The sequence below is a fragment of the Arvicanthis niloticus genome, chromosome 20 (genome assembly GCF_011762505.2).
Source record: "Arvicanthis niloticus isolate mArvNil1 chromosome 20, mArvNil1.pat.X, whole genome shotgun sequence".
Classification (NCBI taxonomy): Eukaryota; Metazoa; Chordata; class Mammalia; order Rodentia; family Muridae; genus Arvicanthis; species Arvicanthis niloticus.
Window position 1 is genome coordinate 23955512 of NC_047677.1, and position 24814 is coordinate 23980325.

General features: G+C 41.0%; 1 protein-coding gene across 7 annotated transcripts in view; it reads left to right on the forward strand.

Annotated features, from left to right (window-relative positions):
* Positions 1–24814, forward strand: part of Lims1 (LIM zinc finger domain containing 1) — a 110800-nt gene that overhangs the window by 52452 nt on the left and 33534 nt on the right. For 2 of the 7 annotated variants that reach the window (XM_076916957.1, XM_034524008.2), the window contains exon 1: positions 3973–4173. The exons of 4 other annotated variants lie outside the window; for them this stretch is intronic. In XM_076916957.1, coding sequence (XP_076773072.1) covers positions 4067–4173 — 107 coding nt within the window. In that variant the 5' untranslated portion in view covers positions 3973–4066. Of the gene's footprint in view, positions 1–3972; positions 4174–24814 lie in introns of those variants that run through there. One more of the 7 variants, XM_034524010.2, reaches the window with a different exon arrangement.

The window sequence follows — 24814 nt, forward strand, 5'->3', positions numbered from 1 at the left end:
TTATAAGACCTCAAAGCCCACCCCCAGTGACATACTTTTTCCATCAAGGCCACACCTCCTAATAAAGCTACTCCCTGTGGTCCTAGCATACACACACACACACACACACACACACACACACACACAGCTCTGGGAACCGTTCCTATTCAAACCTCCACACTGCTCTAACAGAGGACCCAGGTTTAATTTCTAACATCCATATGATGGTTTAAACCATCTGTAATTCCAATTCCAGGGAATCTGACACCATCTTCGGGCCTCATGAGCACCAGGCATGCATGTGGTATAGATGAATGCAGGCAAAACACTCATGCCATGAAAATAAAAAATAAATGAAATTTAAAATTTCACTTAGATAATGTGGAATGCTAAGAGCAAAACATTTCAAAACTCTTAAGGGAACAAGCAGACTGTCATGAGTTTGACGACAGCCTGAGCTACATAGTATGATCCTGTCTCAGGAAAATAACTTAATACCCAATAGTAATATTGTGTTGTTTTGATCACAGAAGGGAGCACAGGAGTCCATAGAGCAAGGGGGATTGATTAGCCTATGAGATTTCTAAAGGCTCTACTTTGCCCAAGACATAGGGGGATATGTAGGAACCAACCCTGCTAGAATCCTTTTACTAGACTGACAGGCTGCATTGGCAGAAACAAGGAAGTGAGAGGAATAGTCTGTCTTAACAACTGCCTGGAGTCAAGACTGCTAGGTACCAAGGAGCCAGGGGCAGGCTCTGCTGGCACCAGATAACATACCTCATTTTCTTTGTTTATACTGTTATAAAGGCAGTGGAGCCAGGAAAAGGTTTTTAAGAAGGGTCAATAAATAATTGACCTGTGTTTTAAAAGATCAGTTTGAATAGATTAGAAGATTGGTGGCTGGGAGAAATTTAGAACAGACAAGAGAAACTTTTCCCAAGCCCCATTAGCTTGAGCAGACATATGATACCAAATGAACACCTGGTGAAGCTTAAAAGACCCACTCTGGGAGTTGGAGGTATTCAGAAAGGGGAGAAACAAATGTATAAGGTAGATCTGAAGAATTATCTGTAGGGTTCTAAAGGAATCTATCAGTTTGTATTACTGTTATAAAATATAGTACTCACATGCATTTTCTGTGAGAAACTTATATCAGATTCACAAAAGGTCCCTGACTCACAGAAGACGAAAAGCTATTGGGTAGTAGTTAGCCTGAGAGAAGAACGACCTTGCACAGCACTCTATAGAACCTTGTATTTAATCATTCAGGAGCTTGTATTTAACCAGCCAGGAGCTTAAAACTACAGAAGAAACTATCAGCATGGATGGCGGTGGTTGATAATTACGTTAGAGCACATTGCTATTTCATGCCTGATCCAACAAGAATCGAGGAAGCTAGAAAGGACAGAATGGCATGGAAAATTGTAGCAAGACTCATACAACAAACAGCTGTGCAAGAGTAGAGGCAGGTGGAAAACTGGCTGGAGCAACTGGCGAGTACCATTGTTCTCTCTAACCAGTAGGAGTAGGGAGAGCTAGGGGTTTCGTGGAGTGATCACTACAAGTGTTCAAGGAAAGGTAAAGAATCCTGCACTGAATGCAGGGCTTAAATGGCAGTCAAAATCTTGTGAATGCAGAAATGGGAAGGTTTCTACTTAGAGTCATGTGGGGAAAAGCATCTGTCTAGACATCTCTGGGCTGTAAAAATTATGCAAAGACAGTTATTTGAAACTGAAAACCTTTGAATTATATCTGAACAGAAAACTTAGGCACAGTTGGTAACTACTTTTTAATGAGAAAGTGTATTTGAAGGGAAAAAAAAAAAAAAGAACTAGGGTCTGAGGATATCCAGCTCAGGTCTGAGGGCTGGGGCTGGAAAATGCTTGATTAACATACAAGAACCAGCATTGGATAAACCAGGCCACCAGGAGTAGTTGGTGCACGCACACCCATAGTCCTAGCACCTGGAGGTGGAGATGGGGGCATAATGCATTCAAAGACATCTTTGGCTTCCTAATGAGTTCAGGGCCAGCCTGAGATACATGCCCTGTCTCAAAAAATAAAAAGAGGGCTGGTCATGGTGGTTGAACACCTTTAATTCCTGCACTTGGGAAGCAGAGACAGGCAGGTCTCCTGAGTTTGAAACCAGCCTAGTCTTTATAGCAAGTTATAAGCCAGTAGGGCTATCATAGTATAAGATCCTGTCTCAAAAAATAAAACAACAACAACAAAAGTTTTTATTTTATTTTGTTTTTTTTTGTTTGTTTGTTTGTTTGTTTTTTTAAAGATCCAAGATCTTCTGTATTCTCCTATGCACTGGGGCTAGGGCTGTGCTCCCACCTGGTAACGGTGTAGGGCCAGTTCTGGCTGGAGGCTGAATGCTAGTCAATAGTGTATTTTTCCGAAGTTTGTGAAATTTTCTTTCAAAGCTGTGGAATCCCTGTTGGTGCCTGTGCCTTCTTATCTAGCTCCCTTTACAGTGTATCAGGCCTCAATATGCTTCTACACAAGTTGAGGAGAAAGATAAAGCTCCTTCTTCCTCTCTCCCTCTCTTCCTCCCTCCCTCTGTTCATCAGTCTTCATGAAGACAACGGTTTAAAAAGCCTTCAGCAAAGGCTCAGAATTTAATTTTATTCTTTGTAGCAGTTTCATTGCAGCATAAACATTGACTTACTAAAATTCCTACTTGTCAGCCCAGCCATTTGAAAAGTCAGAGGGCGACAGTTGTTACAGCTTGTTTGTTACGGAGCTTGGAACGGGTCTTTTTGTTACTGTCTTCACATCCTTTTAACCACAGACTCTTCATACAAGAACCATCCCACACAGTTCTGTTTCCTGTGTCAGTAGCGTTCACAAAGCTCCGTTTCCTTGTTGGCAGTGTTGCATCAGTTTAAAACAAAGCCAAACACCCACCTCTTTTAAAAGTAATGCTACTGGCTACATTGTGCTATAGAAACACATCTTGTTTCTTAGTGCTTGGTATTGAACCCAGGGCCTTGTACATGCTAACCATACAGTCTTCAAGGAACTGTACTCTCCAGTCCCTTTTCTGTATTCTTGTTGAGAGCAGTCTAAAAAGAAAAGATGGGTAAAACTGTTCAAAGAGAAATTTACCAGAACCATGAATAAAGCTTTCGGCTAAGAACTAGCCAGCAGCCTGCCTGTGTTTGTGCTGTGGTGTATGACCTGAGAGGGACTTAATTGGCCTGATGGGTGTCGTCCTGCTTGATGTACTGTTCACATTATTGGAGCAGGTGACACAGCATTTCCCATGTCCTCTGTGATCTGCAACCCCTTCACCTTGCTTTCCAAGATCAAATACATAGATAAATATTGGCATTTATAGGCTGACAAGAGGTAGCTGTGTAAGTTTGGGTTATTCAGAAACAATAGACGTAGAATCAGAAAATCATTTAACAGAATTTAGCAGAAGAGACACTCTTCCTCCCACTTATGATTTTTTTAGTAATATTTACTGGGGGGGGGGGTAGCCTAGACACACACCATCTTCTCTTCTAAGGAGGATTCAGAATGCTGAGAGAGGAAGGAATTGGACTGTTTCCTTTGAAATTCTGCCTGTCTCCCCCCCTTGCCCCTCCCCCGGGAAAATGTCCCAAAGAGCTCCTGATGACCAGGCACTTCTTTATACTGACAGCTGTCTGTGAAATGTTAATGGATTTCCTGGCAAATAAAACAGGGCAGGACCCTCCTTTAAGCGTTTCTTTGCTAGAGATTTTTCCCCAACTTTAATTCAGAAGACTCTTGGAGAGATTTTATAAAGGAACTGCTGTCATTGTTCATAAGAAATTTGCTTATTGGTGACCACGTGGGCCAATGTGGGTCACTGACTCCCCCTCCCCTAGGTGCAGGGCCCAGAGATAAGGCAAGTCATGTCTTGCTGGGGAGGGTGTGTACCAACAAGAAACAGGAAGCTGTGTTTCAGCCGACTGGCCTGGCCTGCTTTGCCTGGAGCTTTCTAACCCAGAGTCAGGTGTGCTGAGGTCCTTCCGCAGAGGACACTGCCTTTCTGAGCTGGCAACACTCGCCTAGCACAAGTATCCTTAATTGCTGTGCAGAGAAAACTATGACCACGCTACAGCTTAAGGAGCTTTCACAGTCAGGCCTCTACCGGAGAAGGCGAGAACGTCCTGATAGTCTGAGAGTCAATGGGCTCGCAGAGGAAGAGCTGAGGTGAGTGCAGTGTTGGCTAAGGGTCAAGGTTCCTCCTGGTTGTAGCGGGATTGTCAGCCTAGTGGATCCCTGTTCTTTGGATAGGAGCCTCTGTGGTACTGGAGCCCTTCTCCAGTCTACTTAGCTCATCGCCACACCTGGGCGCCTGGTGCATCCCTAGATGCAGCTCCAGACTAGCTTTTCAACTGGAAGGAATTGATTTTCTCTGTGGGCTAGAGGTAGCTGTTTGGGTGTATCAGAGCAGATTTCTGTGAGAAATTTGACTTTGAGTATGCGTCAGATAGTTTGTGGTATTTGGTGTGGGGGCTGGGTGGGGTTCCTGAGATTATTTGTTATTGAAGTGATGTAACAAATTTTGAGGAACTACTGAATGTAACTTAGCAATGAAGGGCATCAAAAATCTGGAGAACAACTTAGCAAAAGATTAGTTGCTTTGGGTTTCAGATTTAATTTATATAAAACCAGCATTTTAATTTTTTTTTCTGTAACTGCCAAGAAGTTCTTTTAGATTTGATAATTCTGAAAGTCCCTACAGCATTAAGCCCCTGTGTTACTGTGAAAGAGGATATGGATTTTCTTTTTTTGGGGGGGACTGTGGGGGGGATAGGAAATATTTCTGTTTTCCTACCGACAGAAAGCTGCAGTAAAAAGCATTTGGAAAAAATAATTTGCTGTATCTAGCTTTAATTTTTTTCTTGAGTTAGAGTATCTGAATATTCTGATCAGATGGCCAAGTAATATCTATACCTTGCATATGTTATCTATTGACAGGGAAGAAATTGACAAGCTTTTAAAACTTATGTTTTATTATGGTCAGCTATATCGCAAGACCTGTACTTTCAGAGAGAAATGTCTATTTGAAAATTATTGACTTTCCAATGTTTGATGATCATGATAACACTGTTGTCGGTGCTGGTTAGTGTTCATGTGTTCCTTCTTACAATGTAAAGTGACTTAGCACATCTACTGTAGTAACTTGGAATTCACTGGATTCAACAGAATTCAAAGGCTGCAGAAGTGTTATACATTTTACTTGTATTCCTTCCCTTTGAGAGGAACAGTGCAACCCAGGCCTTCACACATGCTAGGCAAGGACTCCCAACCAGTGAGCCATGTCACCAGGCCAGATTTGTACACTCAGAATTCAAGAGTGAAGTTAGCAAACAAACAAACAAACAAAAGTTTTAATTTCAGATTGGGTTTTCTTAGAATTTCCTGTTTTAAAAATTCAAGATCTGTAAAATATTTTAAACTAACTGTTTTGTACTTATTTTCAGACCTAAAATACCCATGAATAAAATCACTTATGTAATGTAAGAGGTAACTTATTTATATAGTTACAGTAATCTTTAAAACAACTAGGTTTTTATCTGCTAGAATTTAAATGAAAAAAAATTGTTAAATGCTGTTTATTCTAATCCCAGCACTTGGGAAGCAGAGGCAGGCGGATTTCTGAGTTCGAGGGCAGCCTAGTCTACAGAGTGAGTTCCAGGACAGCCAAGGCTATACAGAGAAACCCTGTCTCAAAAAACCAAAAAAAAAAAAAAAAAAAAAAAAAAAATGCTGTTTATTCCAATGAATTAAAGAAAAATGTTTTTTTCTCCCTATTCTGGTGATGTAGCTCCTCAGTGATGATAACAGCAGTTTGTGTTTCTGCAAGCAGTGTCTTAGAAATGGTGCAGAGCAATAACGTGTCATGAGGTTAAGACATCATCTATCTCATTTTAATTGAGTGCCTACTGTGTGCCAAGTAAAGGTTCAGGGATGAATAAGACATAGCCTCTTTATCAGGGAACACCTGTTGGCATAGGAACAACAGATGTTTCCCCTACGAGCCGTGTCTGAGTACATGACTATCAAGTGTCTTTCGTGTTGTCTCATGGTTTATGCTACGTGCTCCTATTCTTGGCACGTATGTGAATTCTTAACACAAGATCTGTGGAGGACTAGGAAGGGCACAGACTACTGCCAGAAAACACCTTTCTTGTAATTTTAAGTAAGAGACTGGTCTAAAATTAAAAATACCAAGTTGTAAAGGATTCTATAACAACATGAAAAGAATTCTAGCTTTAAACTTGAAATTGTTTATAAAAGATGCATGTAAACCATGTCATAACTTTTTGCTTTATTGATATTTGCTTTAATGTATTAGATAAGACCTAAAAGTTTCTTTTTGTTGAGTAATATTGTTTTGTGTTTTTTGAGTCTCCCTATAAAGCCTTGTCTGCCCAGGAACTTACTCATTAGACCAGGCTGGCCTAGAGCTTACAGAGCTGTCAGCCTCTGCTTCCTTCTCTATTCTGTTGTTAACCCCACCAAGATTTTAAATGCATTTTTTTGACACCTAATGAAATTGGGTGAAGTGGAAACTTAAGTGTACTTTGGAGAGTCAGTTGTGCTGGATGGTGTTTTGCTGAGGCAAACATGTGAAGGAGGGTTTTCCTGAAGTGGACACAGGTGACAGACTAAGGCAGACTTATAAGGAACGTTCACTAAAGTGAGCATTCACACAGGAGAGAGCATGTTTTGTTAAAGTAAACATGTGAAATGGCATGTGATAAAGGAGTTTTTGTTAACAAGATTGGTTACCTAGAAGTTCTGAGTATACTTGATTGTATCTTAAAAGTTAAAATTTTTAAACTTTTTTTTTTTTTTTTTTGAGAGGATGGAGAGATGGCTCTTAAGCACTGGCTACTCTTCCAGAGGTCCTGAGTTCTATATCCACAGCCACATGGTGGCTCACAACCATCTATAACTAGGATCTGATGCCCTCTTCTGGAATGCAGGTGTACATGTAGATCAAGCAGTCATGCATAAATAAATAATTCTTAAAAAAAGAAAGAAAAAAGAAAAAAATTACCATTGAACAAAAACATGAAAGCTAAAGTCTTATGTTTTGCTTGTGGGTGATTAATGTGAAACAAAGTATTTTCTACTTGTTCTTCATAGACATTTGCCAGAAAAAAAAATCTAGGTTTAAAAAAAAAGAAGCTACTATAGGTTTCAAGTGTTCTAATTTACTCTGTAAAATACAATTGTCTCGACACCTTTGATTCAGTGAGCATTTATTAAAGCTTCTACTTTCATAGAATTGAGGATATACTCTTAACACAGTATAACAGAAAAAAACAGACACAGATAAACAATTAAAGTTTATTCCTCCGTAGACATAAATAGTAAGAGTGTATAAGCAGAGTTGCTGATCAGCAGATGCCTACTAGTTCCAAAGTGGACATTACTTTTTGGTTCAGATAATCATATCTTAGGCCTTGCAGGCCATTTCGTCTGTCTTAACTTCTCAGATCTACACGTAGGGAAGCACAGCTACACGTAGGGAAGCACAGCTACACGTAGGGAAGCACAGCTAGGCAGGAATGTTGGAGACTGAGTGTGTCCTGTGTGTTCTAACAAACCTTTCTTTATCCAGTTAGTAATGGGCAGTGAGCTAGAGTAAAGGCTCCTGATTTCTTTTCTGCCTCTTTGCTTTGAAAGTATAAAATAAATATAGCTACAACTCTAGAACCAAAATATGACTAATGACTAATAGTTCATGCTGCCTAAATGAAAATGAAAATACCAAGTAAAAAGGAAGGTGACATGGCCTGTTAAAGTCTGTTTATATGAGCAGTATATAAGTCTGTCCTTATATATGTTGTGCCTGGAGCTCTGTGCCTACAGAACTAGTGGCATATCGATTTCCGGATGAGAGAACATGGGCATTGCAACATGAGCAGTAACAAGACTGGTTTTCTGATTATATTTGTGCTCAGAGGAATCAAGTATAGCAGGAGACCCCCCACTCCATTTCAGGAAGCAGCCTTGCCTGTCACATGGGAATTAAATGTGTAATCATGACAGCGAAACTCCAAAAAAGTAAAATTGGAGCTTTACCCTTTTGAATTACCTTAAAATTTTTTTTCTTCCCCTTATTTTTTCCCAGCATCTTAACTCTGTAAATCTGCCTTTTAAGAAATTTTAAATTGCCGGGCAGTGGAGACACACGCCTTTAATCCTAGCACTTGGGAGGCAGAAGCAGGCGGATTTCTGAGTTCGAGGCCATCCTGGTCTACAGAGTGAGTTCCAGGACAGCCAGGGCTACACAGAAAAACCCTGTCTCGAAAAACCAAAAACAAAAAAAAAAAAAAAAAAAAAAAAAAAATTAAATTTAGAATTTAAAGGGTTTTTTTTAAAAGTTTAAATTAAAATATGAAGAACTGGTTTCACTGTGGCATTTTTGTTCGTGTGTATGTATGTGACTGTACCTTATTCTAATGTCTTCTCCCCTTCTGCTCTTCTACTTATTACACTGGTTGGTTCCTTCCTTTCCACAGATAGTCACCATTTCTGATTCTGATACTCTCTCTTAAGATCTCCTTTCCCTCTTGTGAACCTCTTAGTAGTTCGATGACGCATCTGTGTGTTTGTGTGTGTATGTGTAAATCTGGGCTCTCCCACATATGAGAGAAAAACGTGGTATATAACTTTCTGTGTTTTATTTAACAGAATGATTTTCTATATTTCAGAGAACATTTATAGATAGGTTATTTCTGAAAAAAATTGGCCATCCATAGAAGGACTACCTTTAAAGAGGTAAAAATCATGTACCTGTCTGTTTTGGGGTTTTTTTGCTGTGTTTGTTTGTTTGTACAGTTCCATTTCTTAATTTTTTTTTTTTTTTTGAGACAGGATTTTACTGTGTATCCCTGACTGGCCTTAAACTCGTTCTTTAGGTATGCCTCAGATTGATGTGCTTGTCTCAGCTGCCCTTGTTAGTACTGGGATTACAGTTATACACTACTATACCCAGCTTATCTACTTGCTTCGTTTACTTTTTTTTTTTTTTTTTTTTGCAGTGCTGGGGACTAAACCTGGGCCTCTTTTGCTACTGAGCTGCAGCTGCAGCCATAAATCACTGACGTGTGGTACAGCCAGCGTGTCATTATTGATGGGACAGCCTTTTCACTTCTGTTTGTCCATGTCATTTTACTAGTTTATTTGACATTCTCAGTGGTTCAGCATTTGGTTTGTTGCAAGGTCCTCATCTCTTTGAAAATGTGTCTTCTGTCCTGGTCGTTTTATTGTCACCCTGATATAAGCTAAACTATTCTAGGGAACCTCAGTTGAGAAAAATACCTCCATCAGGTTGCCTATAGGCAGGTGTTGGGGGCATTTTCTTGATTCATGTTTGCCATGGGAGGTCCCAGCTCATGGTGGATGGTGCTACCCTGGGCAGGCAGTCCTGAGTGTATAAGAATGCAAATTGAGCAAGCCCTGAGGAGGAAGCCAGTAAGCAGCATTCTTCCATGACCTCTGCCTCAGCTCCTGCTTCTGGGTTCTTGCCTTGAGATTCTTGCCTAAATTTCCCTCAGTGATAGTATGACCTGAGAGTTCTAAGCAGTAATAAACTCCCTTCTCCCAGGTTGCTTTTGGTCTTGGTGTTTTAGCACAGCAATAGAACCCCTAATTAATACATCTGTGTCTGTTTTCCTTTAGTAGTCATTTGGCATTGTGCCAAGTTAATTTTTATTAAATTCTTTCTTTCTTATATTTGAATTGCTGTGAAAGAGATTGTTTTTACTTGATTCAAGGTTCAAGTAAAAGGACCAGGTAGACAATAGACCTTTTAAGTGCATTTGCTGTTTTGAACTAAAATCTCTGATAGCAGTTCTGTATGAAAGGCTTGAATTTAATTTTAGGTTTTGTTTTTGTTTTTTTTTTTCCAATTCTAGCACTTGCTATTTAGCCATGTTTTACCTAGAACTGACTATGTAGATGAGGCTGGCCTTGAACTTACAATGATCCTTCTGCCTCTTTCTGCCTTCTGGGTGGTAAGGTTACAGGTATGAGCTTCCATGCTCAGCGTCTTTTTGTAGTCTTTAAGTAGTTAAATGTTAAGTGTGCACACAAATGGAACCCACATGGTTCCTGTATGTGTTTGTAGCTCAGTTACAAAATAACTGAAACGATAGTAATCTGCCTGAGCTTCATAGTATTCTTTCTCCAACCACCTGCTAGATTCTCTCTTGCACACTGTTCTAACAGGTTTATGGTTGAGGTGGGAACTGGGGGAACTGGGTGCTAGCTGTCACCTCTGCTGTGGCAGCAGAGGACCAGGTTCTGTGAATAGAAGGAAGAAGCAATGTCCTTAAAGATTTACACCAGAATGGCCAGGAGGAAGGATGCTGAACAGAGTTCTTAGGATACTTGAGTCACTCTCCTGTCTCCTGCTAAATTGTATGTAAGAGCAAAAAGAAGGTCTGGTTACAAGGCTCGATTCTGCTGTTACGACTCAGGTTAACTCAGCCTACATAGTGTTGGATTTAATTTTTATGACTGGGAAAGGATAGTGGGAAAGGGGAAAAGAGAATGAGATGTGATATATTATCTCATAAAAGCTTATTTCATAGAAGAAATATCTATAGACCATTGTTGTATTGCCTTTTGCATAGTGTGCTTGGGGCTGGTTTTCCCATGCACCATGTCCTGATTACATTCTGGCAATGGGGCTTCCTCATCTGCTGAAGCAAAGAGAACTCAACAAAGACCTCAAGTTCCTCAGCTGTCCTCTTCTTATGTGTCCTTCTGAGAACTCTTTTTGACTGTTTCATTGGACTCTACTTTATTTAGCTGCTTACTCCTCCCACTTCTTCCTAGTTTTCAGCAGCAAATATGGCTGTTTTAAGTTTCTAAGTGAGACAGGTTTCTCATGTTGGGTAAGGAGCCCAAAAGTCTGGGAACTCTTCAACTATAGGATCCTGACCACAGGCTTCCTCTATTGGTCTTAGTTCAATCAGAAAAGAAAGTATATGCTTTTTAAAGGTTTACAATCTAAAGAGAATAACTTGTTTAGTTTTATTTTTATGTATGTGTGTGTCCCTGTGTGAATGTACAGCCTGTGAGTGCAGTGCCCATAGAAGCAAGGAGAGGGGATTGGATCCCTGGATCTGGAGCTTGATGAGTGCTGGAGACTGAGCATGCTCCTCTACTCATCTAGAAGGGAGGGCTCCTGTCAGGTTAGCTACCTTTAATAGAAAACTGCTTCTCATAAAGTCTCTCCAGGCCAGATCTTAGCAGATGATGTTGGTGTAGCAATAGATTAGGATGCACTGCCATAATATAGATAGCAAGGGCTTAGGTAAGAGTCTCCAAGGGGAAGCTCCCCACCACATACCGATCTCCTACTTCTGTCTTGCAGAACTTCAAGAAGAATGGATACTACTGATTACTGGGGTACCATGGGAGCCTAACACATTATTGCAAATGCTGTTGGTTGAGATTCCCTGCAGGGGTGAGACAATGGGGAAGCCAAACATTCTATAGGAGTCTGGGACTGCTCTCTGCAGGCCCAGGGAACCAAACCCTGAGGCTTCCCTTCAGTGCCCTCTACTGACACAAACTGAGTGCTGCTTTAAAAAGCTAAGATGTAGGGAGCCAGTGTTCAGCAATATTTCACTTCCCAGAAGGGAGTGAGTTGCCAGGATAATAGAATACCCTCTGGAAACGAGGGAAAGAATTGAACAAAGACCCTCATAACCATGTGACCTGGTTTCAGAGGCCAGAACAAATCTTAAAGAATCTTAAAAAAGGCTGCAGCCCAGGCTGTGAACTAGCTGTCAGTATAGTTGCACCTCTGATCAACATCAGACTCCTAGGGTCTTGTTAAGTCCTTTCCACACCATCTTTTATCACATTTATGGCAAAAATCTGAGTTGTAGCAGCTAAAATAATTATTTGCCTTTCTCTGTACATCACAAAATTTGAAGCTCATGAAGGGAAGGTACCATTTTGACTTTAGCAAAAAAGTTTTTTCAGTTTCTCTGATTCTGGTAGATGTATTCTGTATCAAGAAAGTGACTGAGTGAGACATCTATGGATATGAGAGGAAAGACCTTTGATTTGAATGAAGTGTTTTACTTCTGTCCTTCTATACTGAAATTTTCATGGTTCTCTTTTTTTCTTATCAGTGAAGTAGGTTTCAAATTAAGTTTAGTCAAGAATAAAAACTCCTGCTAACTTCCTGTCCCAGTGTAGCTGGCAGTTGTGTTCAGTGAGAAAGCTCTGGTGAGTCAGAACTAAAACAGAATGTACCTTAGAGCCTGACAGGCTGCTGCTGCTGGGCACCACATCCATAAAAGAGCTCCTGCATGTGCCAAAAGGTTTCCCTGGTAACGGGCATCTCTTAGGTCAACACAGCTAAAAATACTGTTCTTCTATATTTGGAGCTTTCTCAAATGTGGCTTTGTATCTTTCTAAAAAGATGTTTAGAGGTGATAATACGTTAATTCACCATGATAGGAATTAAAAGAAGTTATGAACAGTAGAGTTTCTTGGAAGAATGTTTTAAAAATCACAGCAAAGCCTCCTAACTCTGAGGGAAATATAAAGAATTGTTTAAGTTGATAAAGCACTCCAAATTTGTGTGGGGCCTCAGGAGTTCACTGCAGTGATTGTAGTTACGGAGCTGTCTCTTAAACACGATCTTGCGGAAGACCTTTAGCAGTATGGGAGTCAGCAGGGGTAGTACATGACAGTGTTGTCCCTCTGCCTCGTAGCACAGGCTTGATGGAGTGCTGAGAGGGTGCTCAGAGCCATTAACCATTAGACAGAGATTACATTAGACGAGATTGAGCTTTCAGGCGCTTGCGTACAGAACTCAGTGTTCAGTTTCTCTACAGTCAAGCTCACTGAATGGGATATGGAGGTTCTAGCTGAGGAGAATAATAGTGATTCTTTGACAGTTATACATTTTCTCTAGAGTATATAAAGCATTGTTGGGTGACAGGGAAGTGCAAATCCAACTTACAAAATGAAATGTTCAGGCTACTCATCCTACCCCAACCTACCAGTTGTTCCTGACATTTCTTGGTGTTCTGCCATTAATGGTTATGATTTTTTTCTACACATTTGGCAGCTCATCTTTTCACAGTAGGTTACCGGTATGGTAAGGATGTGTCATCATAGAGAAAAGGCAGCTGTTTGGCACTATTGTTTTTGTGGAAGGGTGGATGCTGTTACTTTCTCTTTATACAATTTTCAGAATGTTAATGTTACAGAGGGTCATGGAGAAAGAAGATGAGCTTGATTTATTTGTCTCTCTCTTCCACTCTCCCTAGGTAGGGTATCTTACACAATCACATCTTTTGTGGATATAATTTTATTATGTGAATCACTTAGAAATGCTTCATGAGAAATGGACCCCAAAGTAAGCTATCATTACTTGTTAAGCTGGTTAGGGTTGGGTAGCTGCAGTATTGACTTGCATTATTTAGGCCAGTTTAGAGCAGAGTATTTCTGATGATGTGAAGCTGACACACATGGCTCTGTTGCAGGTCCTTGACAGTCTGTTGCTGCATCCTGCCTATGGTTTCTGAATGGCCTCTCTATTCTGCAGACACCTAGAGGAGGAGTTTTTGCCGCACCTAATAGTGGCAGATTTACTGTATTTGATTAATTGATTTTAGGACAAAGTGTGCATCTACTAGTCTACTTCCTGACAAGTTTCCAGCCTGTGGTTGGATAGCATTATACTCACTTCCTTATGAATATCTCTTTAAGTATCATAGGTCTGCTATGTGGTACTAGATAACTATGACATCAAAGCTAGCTGCTTTATATGTTTTATTTCAGTGGTCAATTCTTAGGAACAATTATATATAAATAGCCTTATACCAGGTATCCTGGCATGGGACATTGGTGGTGCAGGGTTGGCAAGTGGTACTTTAATTCAGACATTTTATATTTTCATGTTTTTAACTGACTTTTTAAACTTTCTCTTTGGGTTATACTTCATATACAATAAAGTTGTGGGACAGCATTAGCACACACCTTTATCCTAACACCCAGGAGGCAGAGGCAGTTGAACCTGAGTTGGAGGCCAGCCTGGTCTGCAGAGTACATTCCAACAGAGAGAAACTGTGTCTCAACAAAACAAGCAAATGAAATGATACAGTAAAATCAGGATGCTCTTATCGTCTTTTAATCTAGTAAACAACAGTAATGTAGATGTAAATGTATGCATCACTGCTCAGTTCCAGCTGGGTTAAGAAAGCATGTGTTAACTACTTTTTCACCCTTCCATGTGATTATGAGTTTGTTTGCCTTACACAGTTAAGCAATTTTAAAGTCAAGGCAAAAGGCATATTAACTGAAGATTCATCCATTTCTACTTGACCTTTGCCTACTTCCTTATTGTCTTGAAAGAAAAGATATTGCATTTGTCCTACAAACTGGAAACAAGGAAGAGCTTTTCGTCTCAGTTCTCTCACTTGCATTGTTTTCAGTAGACCCAGGAAAATCACATGAAATTTTCCACTTAAGTCAAGTAGAGAATTACAGGGAAATAGTTCATTTTGCCAAGTAGTAATTTAACTAGGCCATGTTAGTGATTTGAATACCCCCATATGTCACCTAAATCTTTTGTAGCAGTTGAAGAGGCTTCATCCTAGTGGTAGTTGTTGCAAAGTTCTTAGTTTAGTGATGGATTTAGAATAAATAAGAAGTTCCTAGCTCTCCCATTCCTCAGTCATCACTCACAGTGAGGTGGGGATGGTTTCAGAGCACTTCTCTACACCTCCACCTCTGCCTGTACCATGTGCCCAGGGGATAGCAAAGTCTGTGGTTGCTTGGGCCCCATAGAAAATGGCCTGGTTCTTACATATAGTTTACCCAAGTCTTTCATTTTAAATCGCCACTATGCTATACTACTTAATACAATGTGGAAGAATGGATGGATGTAATGACATGCTAAAGCTAAACTTTTACTACAAATTCAATTTCTTTTCCATTTGTGCCAGTGTGCTTGCATGTTCATGGTGGGATGGTAGACATGTGGAAGCTAATGGCCAATCTCAGAAGTTGTCATCCTTGGTTTTTTTTTTTTTATGCATGTTTGCATATATGTGTGCATATAGGTATATAAGTGTTTATATCTGAACATGCAGGTGGAGGCACAGATTAATACTAGGCATCATCCTCGATTATTCTTTGAGATAGGGTCTCTCATTTAAGCCTAGAGCTTGTTGATCTCTTGGTCTCGACGGCCAGCTTACCCACACCCTTCCGTCTGTCCCTCCCTAGCCCTCCTCTCCCTCTCTGTGTATGCGTGTGCATGTGTGTAGACAGTGTCTCATAGCCCTGGCTGACCTGGAATTTGCTACATGTACACCAGGTTGGCTTTGAACTTGTAGTAGAGATCTGCCCGCCTCTGTGCTACGATTAAAAGTACACACCTCCATGCCTGACCTGCTTATAAATCTTGTAGGAGAGGGGCAAGGCCTCATGAACCTCTTTCACTTCCATGGCAGAAAGTTAATGGGCTCAGTCTTTTGTGGATCTTTTTGAAGTAATCCTGGCTGCTGCCAGTGTAAGAGAGCACTAGTCAGATAATGCTCAGAGGACAGCATTCCACACACACTTTCACTGCAGTTCGGAGCTCATCAATTAGACCACCTCTGGTTGGTGGCCAAAGGCATGACATGAGGTTGAGTCCAGCCTGAGCTACATACACCAGCCTAGGTTTTGCAGCAAGATCCTGTCTTAATTACCTAGATTCAATCCCAGCACTGCCTCCACCCCCAAAAGATACTTTTGGCACTTCGGCTTATGAATATGTTCAAATTTTAAGTATTTAAACTCCTAGGAACAGCTGTGATGCTTTGTATGACATGTCTAAATAGGCTATTTGGATCTTTGGCCATTTGAGGTACAGTCATGAAGTTAGCAGACTGGTGAAATCAGAAGCTCTGCAGCTGTCTTCATGTTGTCTTGGAGTGCACTAGTGTATAGTTTGGTCTAAACAAAACATTAAGCACACCCACTGTCTTAGCTAGGTTTATATTAATTGTTAAGCACTATGACCAAAAGCAGTTTGGGGCAGAAAGGGTTTGTTACAGCTTGGATGTCAGAGCAGGAAGTTAAGGCAGGAAATGAAACAGAAGCCACATACACATGTGAACATCAGAGGACAACTTTTCTCTGTCCACTGTCTGGGGTCTGGAAAGAAAATTCAGGTTATCGGTCTTGGCACCAAGCTCCCAGTAGGCCATCTCACTATCCCATCAATAGCATGCATGCATATATATATATATATATATATATATATATATATATATATAACAAAACTTCGGGGAAAAGGAATCAAGAAAGCAATCTGATTTACAGTAGAGGAAATAAAATAGGGAAGGGTGGAGAAAAAAAGGTCTAGGAAAAAAATTAGCTACCACTTACCCATGGAAAGAAAGAATCTCTTTGATAAAAAAATCACCAAACACAAAGAGGCTGGAGAGATGGCTCAGTGATTGAAATAAAATAGGGAAGGGTGGAGAAAAAAAGGTCTAGGAAAAAAATTAGCTACCACTTACCCATGGAAAGAAAGAATCTCTTTGATAAAAAAATCACCAAACACAAAGAGGCTGGAGAGATGGCTCAGTGATTGAGAGCACTGGCTGCCCTTCCAGAGGTCCTGAATTCAATTCCCAGCAACCACATGGTGGCTCACAACCATCTGTAATGGGATCCAATGCCCTCTTCTGGTGTGTCTGAAGACAGTGACAGTGTACACATACATAAATAAGTAAGTCTTAAAAAGAAAAAGAAAATCACCAAACACTGATGAAAGAAACTAAGAGGTGTTGCGGTAAATCTCTGACCCAAACAAGTCCGGTCAAGAAAAACACAACTCAATATTTATGATTATAAACTGCAAGCCTAGATTGGGCAGATTTAACATTGCACTACTCAGCTATGAGATCCCTTACAACTTGCGGTTTTTCTAGGCCACGTTCTTCTCCTTTGTTGTCCTTCCTCCTCGGCTCCTCTGTAGCCTCCGTAGCCTCTCTCCCATCAACTTCCTCTTCTGACTCCTCTTCCTCTACCTCCTCCTCTTCAGACTCCTCCCCTAAGCCTTTTTCTTCACCTCCCCTTCTACTGCCCAATCACCAGCTCTAGCCTTTATTTTACAAATACAATTGGACAGAAGGTTCACAATATTCACTCCTCCTCAGCAGCCCCTCCCAGGAGTGGAACTACCATCCAAACAAGAGGGTGGGGCTATCCACAACAAAGAGGTCCCCAAATTAGAAAGACATGTGTATGTATGATCCTGAATTGTTATAATGTCTATAGAACCCTTTATGACCAACAAGTTCAGCTCCTGTCAGGATACCATTGGGCCTTAGAGACATGGCTCAGGGGGCCCTGGCTGCTCTTCCAGACAACTCAGGCTCAACCTAGTACTCACATGGTGACTCACAACTGTAACTCCACCCCAGAGGATCTGGCACCTTCTTCTATCCTCCAATGGTACATATAAATAAAAACTTTAAAAAATACCAGCTGGGCAGTGGTGGAGGACGCCTTTAATCTCTGCACTTAGATGACAGAGGCAGATGGATCTGAGTTTAAGGCCAGTCTGGTCTACAAAATGAGTTTTAGGACATCCAGGCCTGGTACACAGAAAAACATTGTCTTGAAATATATATATATGCAACATCTGTAGATGTAGAAAAAGTACTCCTAAGATTTGGATTGATCCACATAGACTGTCAAATAGCCAAAGCAATCCTGAGCAGAGAGGATGAAGCTGGAAGCATTAGCAACCTAAGTAACATGGTACTGGCATAAAAGCAGACTCAGAGACTAATAGAACAGACTGGAAAAAGAACACAGATCAAGGCATATGTTTATCACCAACTGATTTTCAGCCTACACAGTGAGACTGTACTGTGTATATACATATACAATGCATACAAATTTATCTTTATTAGCAAAATTACTGCTCAAACGATACAAAATGGGAGCTCAAGACATGGCTCATAGCCTTTTCTGCTCTTCCAGAAGCCCTGAGCTCTGTTCTCAGTATCCTTGTCCAGCTCCAGGGGGCCCTCTCCTGGCCTCTGTTGGCACTGTGCTCATGTGCACAAAGCATACATGCATTAAATAGACTCTTTTTTATTTTATTTATTTGCTTATTTATTTATTTATTTATTTATTTATTTATTTAATTGGTTTTTCGAGACAGGTTTCTCTGTGTAGCTCTGGCTGTCCTGGAACTCACTCTGTAGACCAGGGTGGGTTTGAACTCAGAAATTCGCCTGCCTCTGCCTCCCGAGTGTTGGGATTAAAGGCGTGCACCACCACTGCCAGGCGACTCTTTTTTAAAAAGATCAAAAGTTACCAAGTTGTCGCTAAAATATTGAACCGTCTTTATTATCTTTATTTCAGCTTGAATTTTAAAAGCTTCTATCTCACCATGTTCTTTAGTCTCCTAAATTTTCATTTCTACACACTTTTAGGGAGCTTCTGACCCAGTTCAACAAAAACACCTACGAGTATCCGAACTGTTGCTTATGAATCAGGTTTCTCTCTGGCTGCCATTTGCTTCCCCTACTGAAAAGGAAGAAATGTCCTCCCTCCTCTTTCCCTAGGAAAATCTCCAGATTGTTATGTGCTGCAAACATCAGTTCCACCCTCCACAAGTAACACCATGCAATCTTCCCACCTCATTTTGATACTTTGTACCTGTCTTCAGCTGTGAGCAGTCTGAGGTTTAAGATTGTGGGTAAAAGTTTGTACTTAGCCAGTCCCTATTACCCTATTATCCAAATTTTATCTCTTTTTGCAGCCTAGAGAAATGTAGCGCGCCCCCCCTTTTCTCTTAAGTAGTCTGGTACAAATTACAAAGATACCAAACAAATCGATTACCCAGAGGAGTACAAATTACAAAGATACCAAACAAATCGATTACCCAGAGGACTGTAGAGGATTTTGTGGTGTTATGTCCATGTATCAGCAACCTTTGTCGGCACTCCATTATTCTGTTATTCTTCCAGCATGTAAACAGAAAAGGGCTGATTACGTTAGTTATTATCAGGCAATTGTGGAATTAAAGGCTACTTTTGCTGCATTTGATATAAGAACCAAAGAGCTGTTACCAAAAATAAACTGGTCTTGTAAGTTACATAAGCACTTAAACCAGGTAGCATACACGTTAGTATAGCTAAATGGATCTTATCTTGTAGATTCCAGTATCAAGGACTATCATATTGTACACCCAAGCCTATGCATGCGTGTGAGCACGCACGTGCACGCACGCAGGAGAGAGAGAGAGAGAGAGAGAGAGAGAGAGAGAGAGAGAGAGAGAGAGAGAGAAATATTGTTTAGCCATCAAAACAGAAAGAACTTGTGTCATTTCAACACTAGAAATCATTGTTTAAATACACTAAGTTTAGAAAGTCCTGCATGCTTTCACTTACCTGTTTATAGGTAAGTAGCTGTTAATCTCAAAGTGGTTACCAGTAGCTAAGCAAGGAGAAGGCTTGGGTAATGAGAAGAGGGTGGTCATTGGAAACCGAGATACAGAGGAACAGAGGAGCAACTTGTTATGTTACATATGCTGTACTTCAGTTGGATAACTTTGGTTAGCAACAATTAATTGATTTGTTCTAAATAGCTAGTAGAGAAAAATTTGAATTTTCTATACTTTCCCCCCCAAAATGATGTATAACTAAAATGACTAAGGTGTTAAGCTACTTACTCTGGTCTCTGATTTTTCCAGATAGAGAGGGAGAGAGAGAGAGAGAGAGAGAAAGAGAGAGAGAGAGAGAGAGAGAGAGAGAGAGAGAGAGAGAGAGAGAGAATATCACACTGTACCACATTGATGTGAACAGTTACTGGGTCAATAAAAGTCAATGTGTATGCATAATGTTTTAGCACATGCCTATAACCCCAGCATTTCTGGGCTGAGGCAAAAGAACCACCAGTTTGAGGCAAGCCTGGGTTACAATATGAGACTCCCCCGCCCTCCCAAAAAAAACTAACAGAATGTTCTGTTTAAAGTGGGCATAGTCGTACATGTCTATAATTACAGCTTTTTAGGATGTAAAGCAGTAAGAGTCAAGGCCAGCCTCCACTACATAGTAAATTTGAGATGGCTATGAAACACTGTCTCCAAAAGCAAAATGAAATAAACCTTAAGGATAGAGGTCTTAGTACTTGGTATCAGACATCACCCTTCGTTTTGGTTGCCAATAGAGGGAAGGGAATAAAATGTCTTCTCACCACTGTCTGTAAGTATGACACATGATCCAGAGCAACAACCATCCGACATGCCTCGAAGCCAGTTCTCTCCAGTCAAGTTTTTGCAAAGACAGGCTTTGTTACATGGGCTGCTGATTTGGAGACCCGGAGCTATGTGTTAGTTTTACCTCTCTGCAGGCTGGTAGAAGAATTTACAGGAGAGGAACGGAACGGGAGGTTGTTTATTGGCTGGACTGTCAGAAGGAGGTCTTTTAGGTTCTTCATGCAGCCATTTGTGGTCATTATATTTCTTTACAGGTTACAAGTTTACACAAGAGATACATTCTGAGGGGGGGGTTGAACCTGTGATATAAGGTCACTGAATGGAGGATCTTTGTTGTTTGTTTTTCAGTGGAAGACATTGAACCCTTGCTGGTGGTAGGCAAGTGATATACCACTGAGCTACACCCCAAGCACTTTCAAATAAAAGTTGGTCTTTGGGTTTATTTTTTTTTTTAAGGCAGAATCATTTTTTTTATTTTTTTATTATTTATTTATTTTTTTACTTTTTGGATTTTTTGAGACAAGGTTTCTCTGTATAGCCCAGGCTGTCCTGGAACTCACTCTGTAGACCAGGCTGGGTTCGAACTCAGAAATCCGCCTGCCTCTGCCTCCCAAGTGCTGGGATTAAAGACGTGTGCCACCACTGCCTGGCTCATTTTTTTATTTATTACTCTATTAGTTTACATTTCAAATGATTTCCCCTTCCCAGTTACCCCTCCACAAACATCCCCCATCCTGCCGGGAGGTGAGAGGGGGAGAGAGAGATGCAGCTGTCTGGTTCTTCTCGAGGCAGCCCCTATGTTACTATAGCTGACCTGCAGTCAGCAATCCTGTGGCCAGAAACTGGCACTTGCATCCCAGCCTTAAGACCAGCAAGGAGTTAAGTAAATAGTCTTGTACTATCCTAAAAACTTCTTCTGAGGGTAAGAGACTGCAGGCTAGGGTGATTAACACCTGTAGCCTAACAGCAGAGGATTAGGCAACGTGGCCTTTGTTCTATCTCAGCAGGAACTGCTGGGCTCTAACTTGCAGCTGGGTCGAAGGAAGAAAAGACACTTAGAAAAGTTGCTGTAGAGTTTATTAAGTGTAAAAAGTATCCTATGAAAGCTATCTGAGGGGAAATGTGGAAAAGTCCTGAGTGGGGAAGAACAAGAGATTCTAACAAAGTAAAATTCTAAGGGAGAAAAATTCTAGGCAGGGGGAAAAGAAAAGGAAAAGACAAAGGGCTCCTAACTAACTGACTCTCTTACACACTCACTCACTCTAACTCCCTATTCTAACTGACCATTCTAATTGAACTGTCATCTCTTTGTCCTCAGAACTTATACATCTTTCAGAGTACATGGTCACATGTTACAAGGTTCATCACAAGTTCACACCAAAATTCAAGTCATAAATTGAAATAGAAGTTTACAACACAGAATGTTTACATGAATGTCCATTAGGAGTAATTATCTAGCTAGACATTCAGCACCTGTCTAGCTCCACAGGTTCTCAGAAAGTTTGAAACTATAACTTAAGAAATTAGTGAAGTTTTGTATAGATAAACCCAGGCAGTATTTTCTCTTCTGTCCTGGTACCTATAATTCCCTTGGTTAATTGTTTTATGACCTCTTGGAATGTGCTCTAAGCAGGAGAAGGTCTAAGGGCAATTAACTGATAACACTGGGAGACTGGCAGAGTTCTCTTTGCAATTTTGACTATGCCTGAAGAACTTAATAGCAGTCCTGTTATAAAAGAGCTTAGTAATCACTGATATAATTTTAGGAATTCTTATAGGATCATCATTAAGACTTAAGAAGTCATCTATTTGCCTATATAGTATCACTACAAGACAGTGCATCTTTGTGGATCTGCAGAGATCTGCTACAAAGGGGTGTGCTATTGCTTAGTGATAGTTGCATATGTCTAATAATAATAATAATAATGGGAAAAGCATATTAATAGCAGGAATCTTTCCTAAAATCACGTCCACCACAGCCTTGCTAATGGGGCACACTCGTCGCAGATTATATAATAATCTGAGGCAAGCATTTCAGGATGATCATCTGCTCATTATTAGCTTGTCCCATTATGGCTTCTGACACCATCCCAATCCCCTTCTCCCCCCTCCCCTTTGCCTCTATGAGGAAACTCCTCCACCCACTCACCTAAATCCTGCTTCACCGTTCTAGCATCTCCCTATGCTGGGACATCAAGCCTCCACAGGACCAAGGTCCTCCCCTCCCATTGATGCCAGATAAGGCCATCCTCTGCTTCATATGTATTTGGAGCCATGGGTCCCTCCATGTGTACTCTTTGGTTGGTGGTTTAGTCTCTGGGAGCTCTGGGTGGTCCAGATAGTTGATACTGTTCTTCATATGGGGTTGCAAACCCCTTCTGCTCCTTCAGTCCTTCCCCTAGCTTTTCCATTGGGGTCCCCGGGTGTTGCGGCCCGAGCTGCTCCACATTGGTCACCAAAAATGTTACGAATCGCTCTGTCAGTGTTTGAACCCGCACTGCCAAAAGCCTTGGGGGCTAAACTGTTAGAGCCCCACTGCCCCAAGCTGCTCCAGTCCAAGGGTTGGGGTTCAGCAAGAGAGGGAGTGAGGACGGACACGAGCAATGGAGACCAGACAGAGTGTAATTCGATCCCATTTATTCTTCAGTCTCTCTTCTTAGTCCAAGTCCCAAGTCTTGAGTTCCTAGTCCCTAGTGCCTCCAAGTTCCAAGTTCTAGTCTCAAGTCTCATCCAAGTACAAGTGTCTAATTCCTAGTTCCCGTCTAGAGCCTCAAGTGCCTACTCCAAGTGCCTAATAACTTAATAATCATTTCTTCTGTCTGCCTCTCACCTTTTATATGTCTCACTTCTAAGCCACACCTCTAAGTCATGCCCTTGGGTCTTATCTCTAAATCACACCTTAAGTCACACCTTTAAGTCTCTTTGACTCTAAATCACACCTTTAAGTGTCACACACCCAAGGGAAGATCCTGGGTATCTAAAACAAGATGTTATCAGAGTGTGCTCAGCTGTTGTAGGCTGTTGTAATCAAGTCTTTTGTCCGTGTATATGGCTCAAGATGGCTGTAAGGATGATAGTTGCTTTCTGTCAGCTCCCCACACCCGGGTTGTTGGTTGGCTGTGAGTATCTGCATCTATATTGGTCAGGTGCTGGTAGAAACTCTCAGAGAACAGCCATACCAGGCTCCTCTCAGCAAGCATTCTTGGCACCAGCAATAGTGTTGGGGTTTAGTGTCCACAGATGGATGGATCCCTAGGTGGGGTGGTCTCTTGATGGCCTTTCCTTCAGTCTCTGTTGCATTTTTTTTTTTTTTTTTTTTTGTCCCGATCTTTCCTTTGAATAGGAACAATTCTGGGTTAACAATTTTAAGATGCGTGGTTAGCCTCATTCCTCAGGCACATCCCTGGGGACTGTGCCTGTCTACTGGAGGTGGTCTCTATTGGTTCTGTCTCCCCTTTGTTGCTTATTTCAGCTAAAGTCATCCCTGTAGGGTCCTGGGAGCCTCTTGCTTCCCTGGTGGCTGGGACTTTCTAGTGGCTACCCACAGTTCCCCATCCCCCACTGCTACATATTTCTATTCGATTTCCTGACCCTCTGTACTTCTTTCCTGTCCCTTCAAATACCTGGTCCTGCCCCTACTCCCCACCCCCCTTCCTCTCTCCTTCCCAGGTCCCTCTCTCCCTCTACCTCCTGTGATTATTTTGTTCCCCCTTCTATGTAGGATTAAAATATCCACACTTTGGTCTTCCTTCTTAAGCTCCATTTGGTTGTGGGTTATATCGTGGGTATGCTGAGCTTTTGAGCTAACATGGTATGTACTCACTGATGAGTGGATCTTAGACAGAGTCTTACTGTATAACTCAGGCTGGCCTTTATTGCTGTGGAGCCCATGGTGGCTTTAAATTCTAAGTTCATCTGCCTCAGCTTCTCAAGTGCTGGCATTATTGGCATGCACTACCACTCCTAGCAGTTCTTTCAAAGTTAAAGTATGATTGGAATTATAGCTCAACAGTTTCACTCTTCAGCATTTCTTAAAGAGAAGGATCCATCTACATTTACACAAAAGCCTCTAAACAACTTTTATTTGTAATAGTCTAAAACTATGTAGTACTTAGATCTTCAGTGAGTGAATGGTTTGAACATATATATCTGAATATTATGCAGCAACACAAGATCAAACTACATATATCTATATAGCAACCTGGACAGGTCTCAATGGCATGATACTGACTTAAACAAAGCCAATCTTTGGCCAGCACATATGATAGAGTTCAACAAATGACACTTTATACAGGTGAAAAACATTAGTTAAGGAGTGCTCTAAGGAGATTTCTATGGGCAGACCACATCCTGCGTGACTGGTGGCCACAATAGCTACACACTCAGCGGTAGTAGAACAGCTATGCCGCTCGCTGTCAGGCTCCTGACCTTGATACTCTATTCCTCTTCTTCAGAGAGGAAACTGAAGGAGTGGCTTATGTTCTGTCTGTATGAAGTGGATCATATGATTCTGTCCTTCCTCTGTTTTACTTTGTCCTTATGAAAAGAAACCAAAAATGAAAG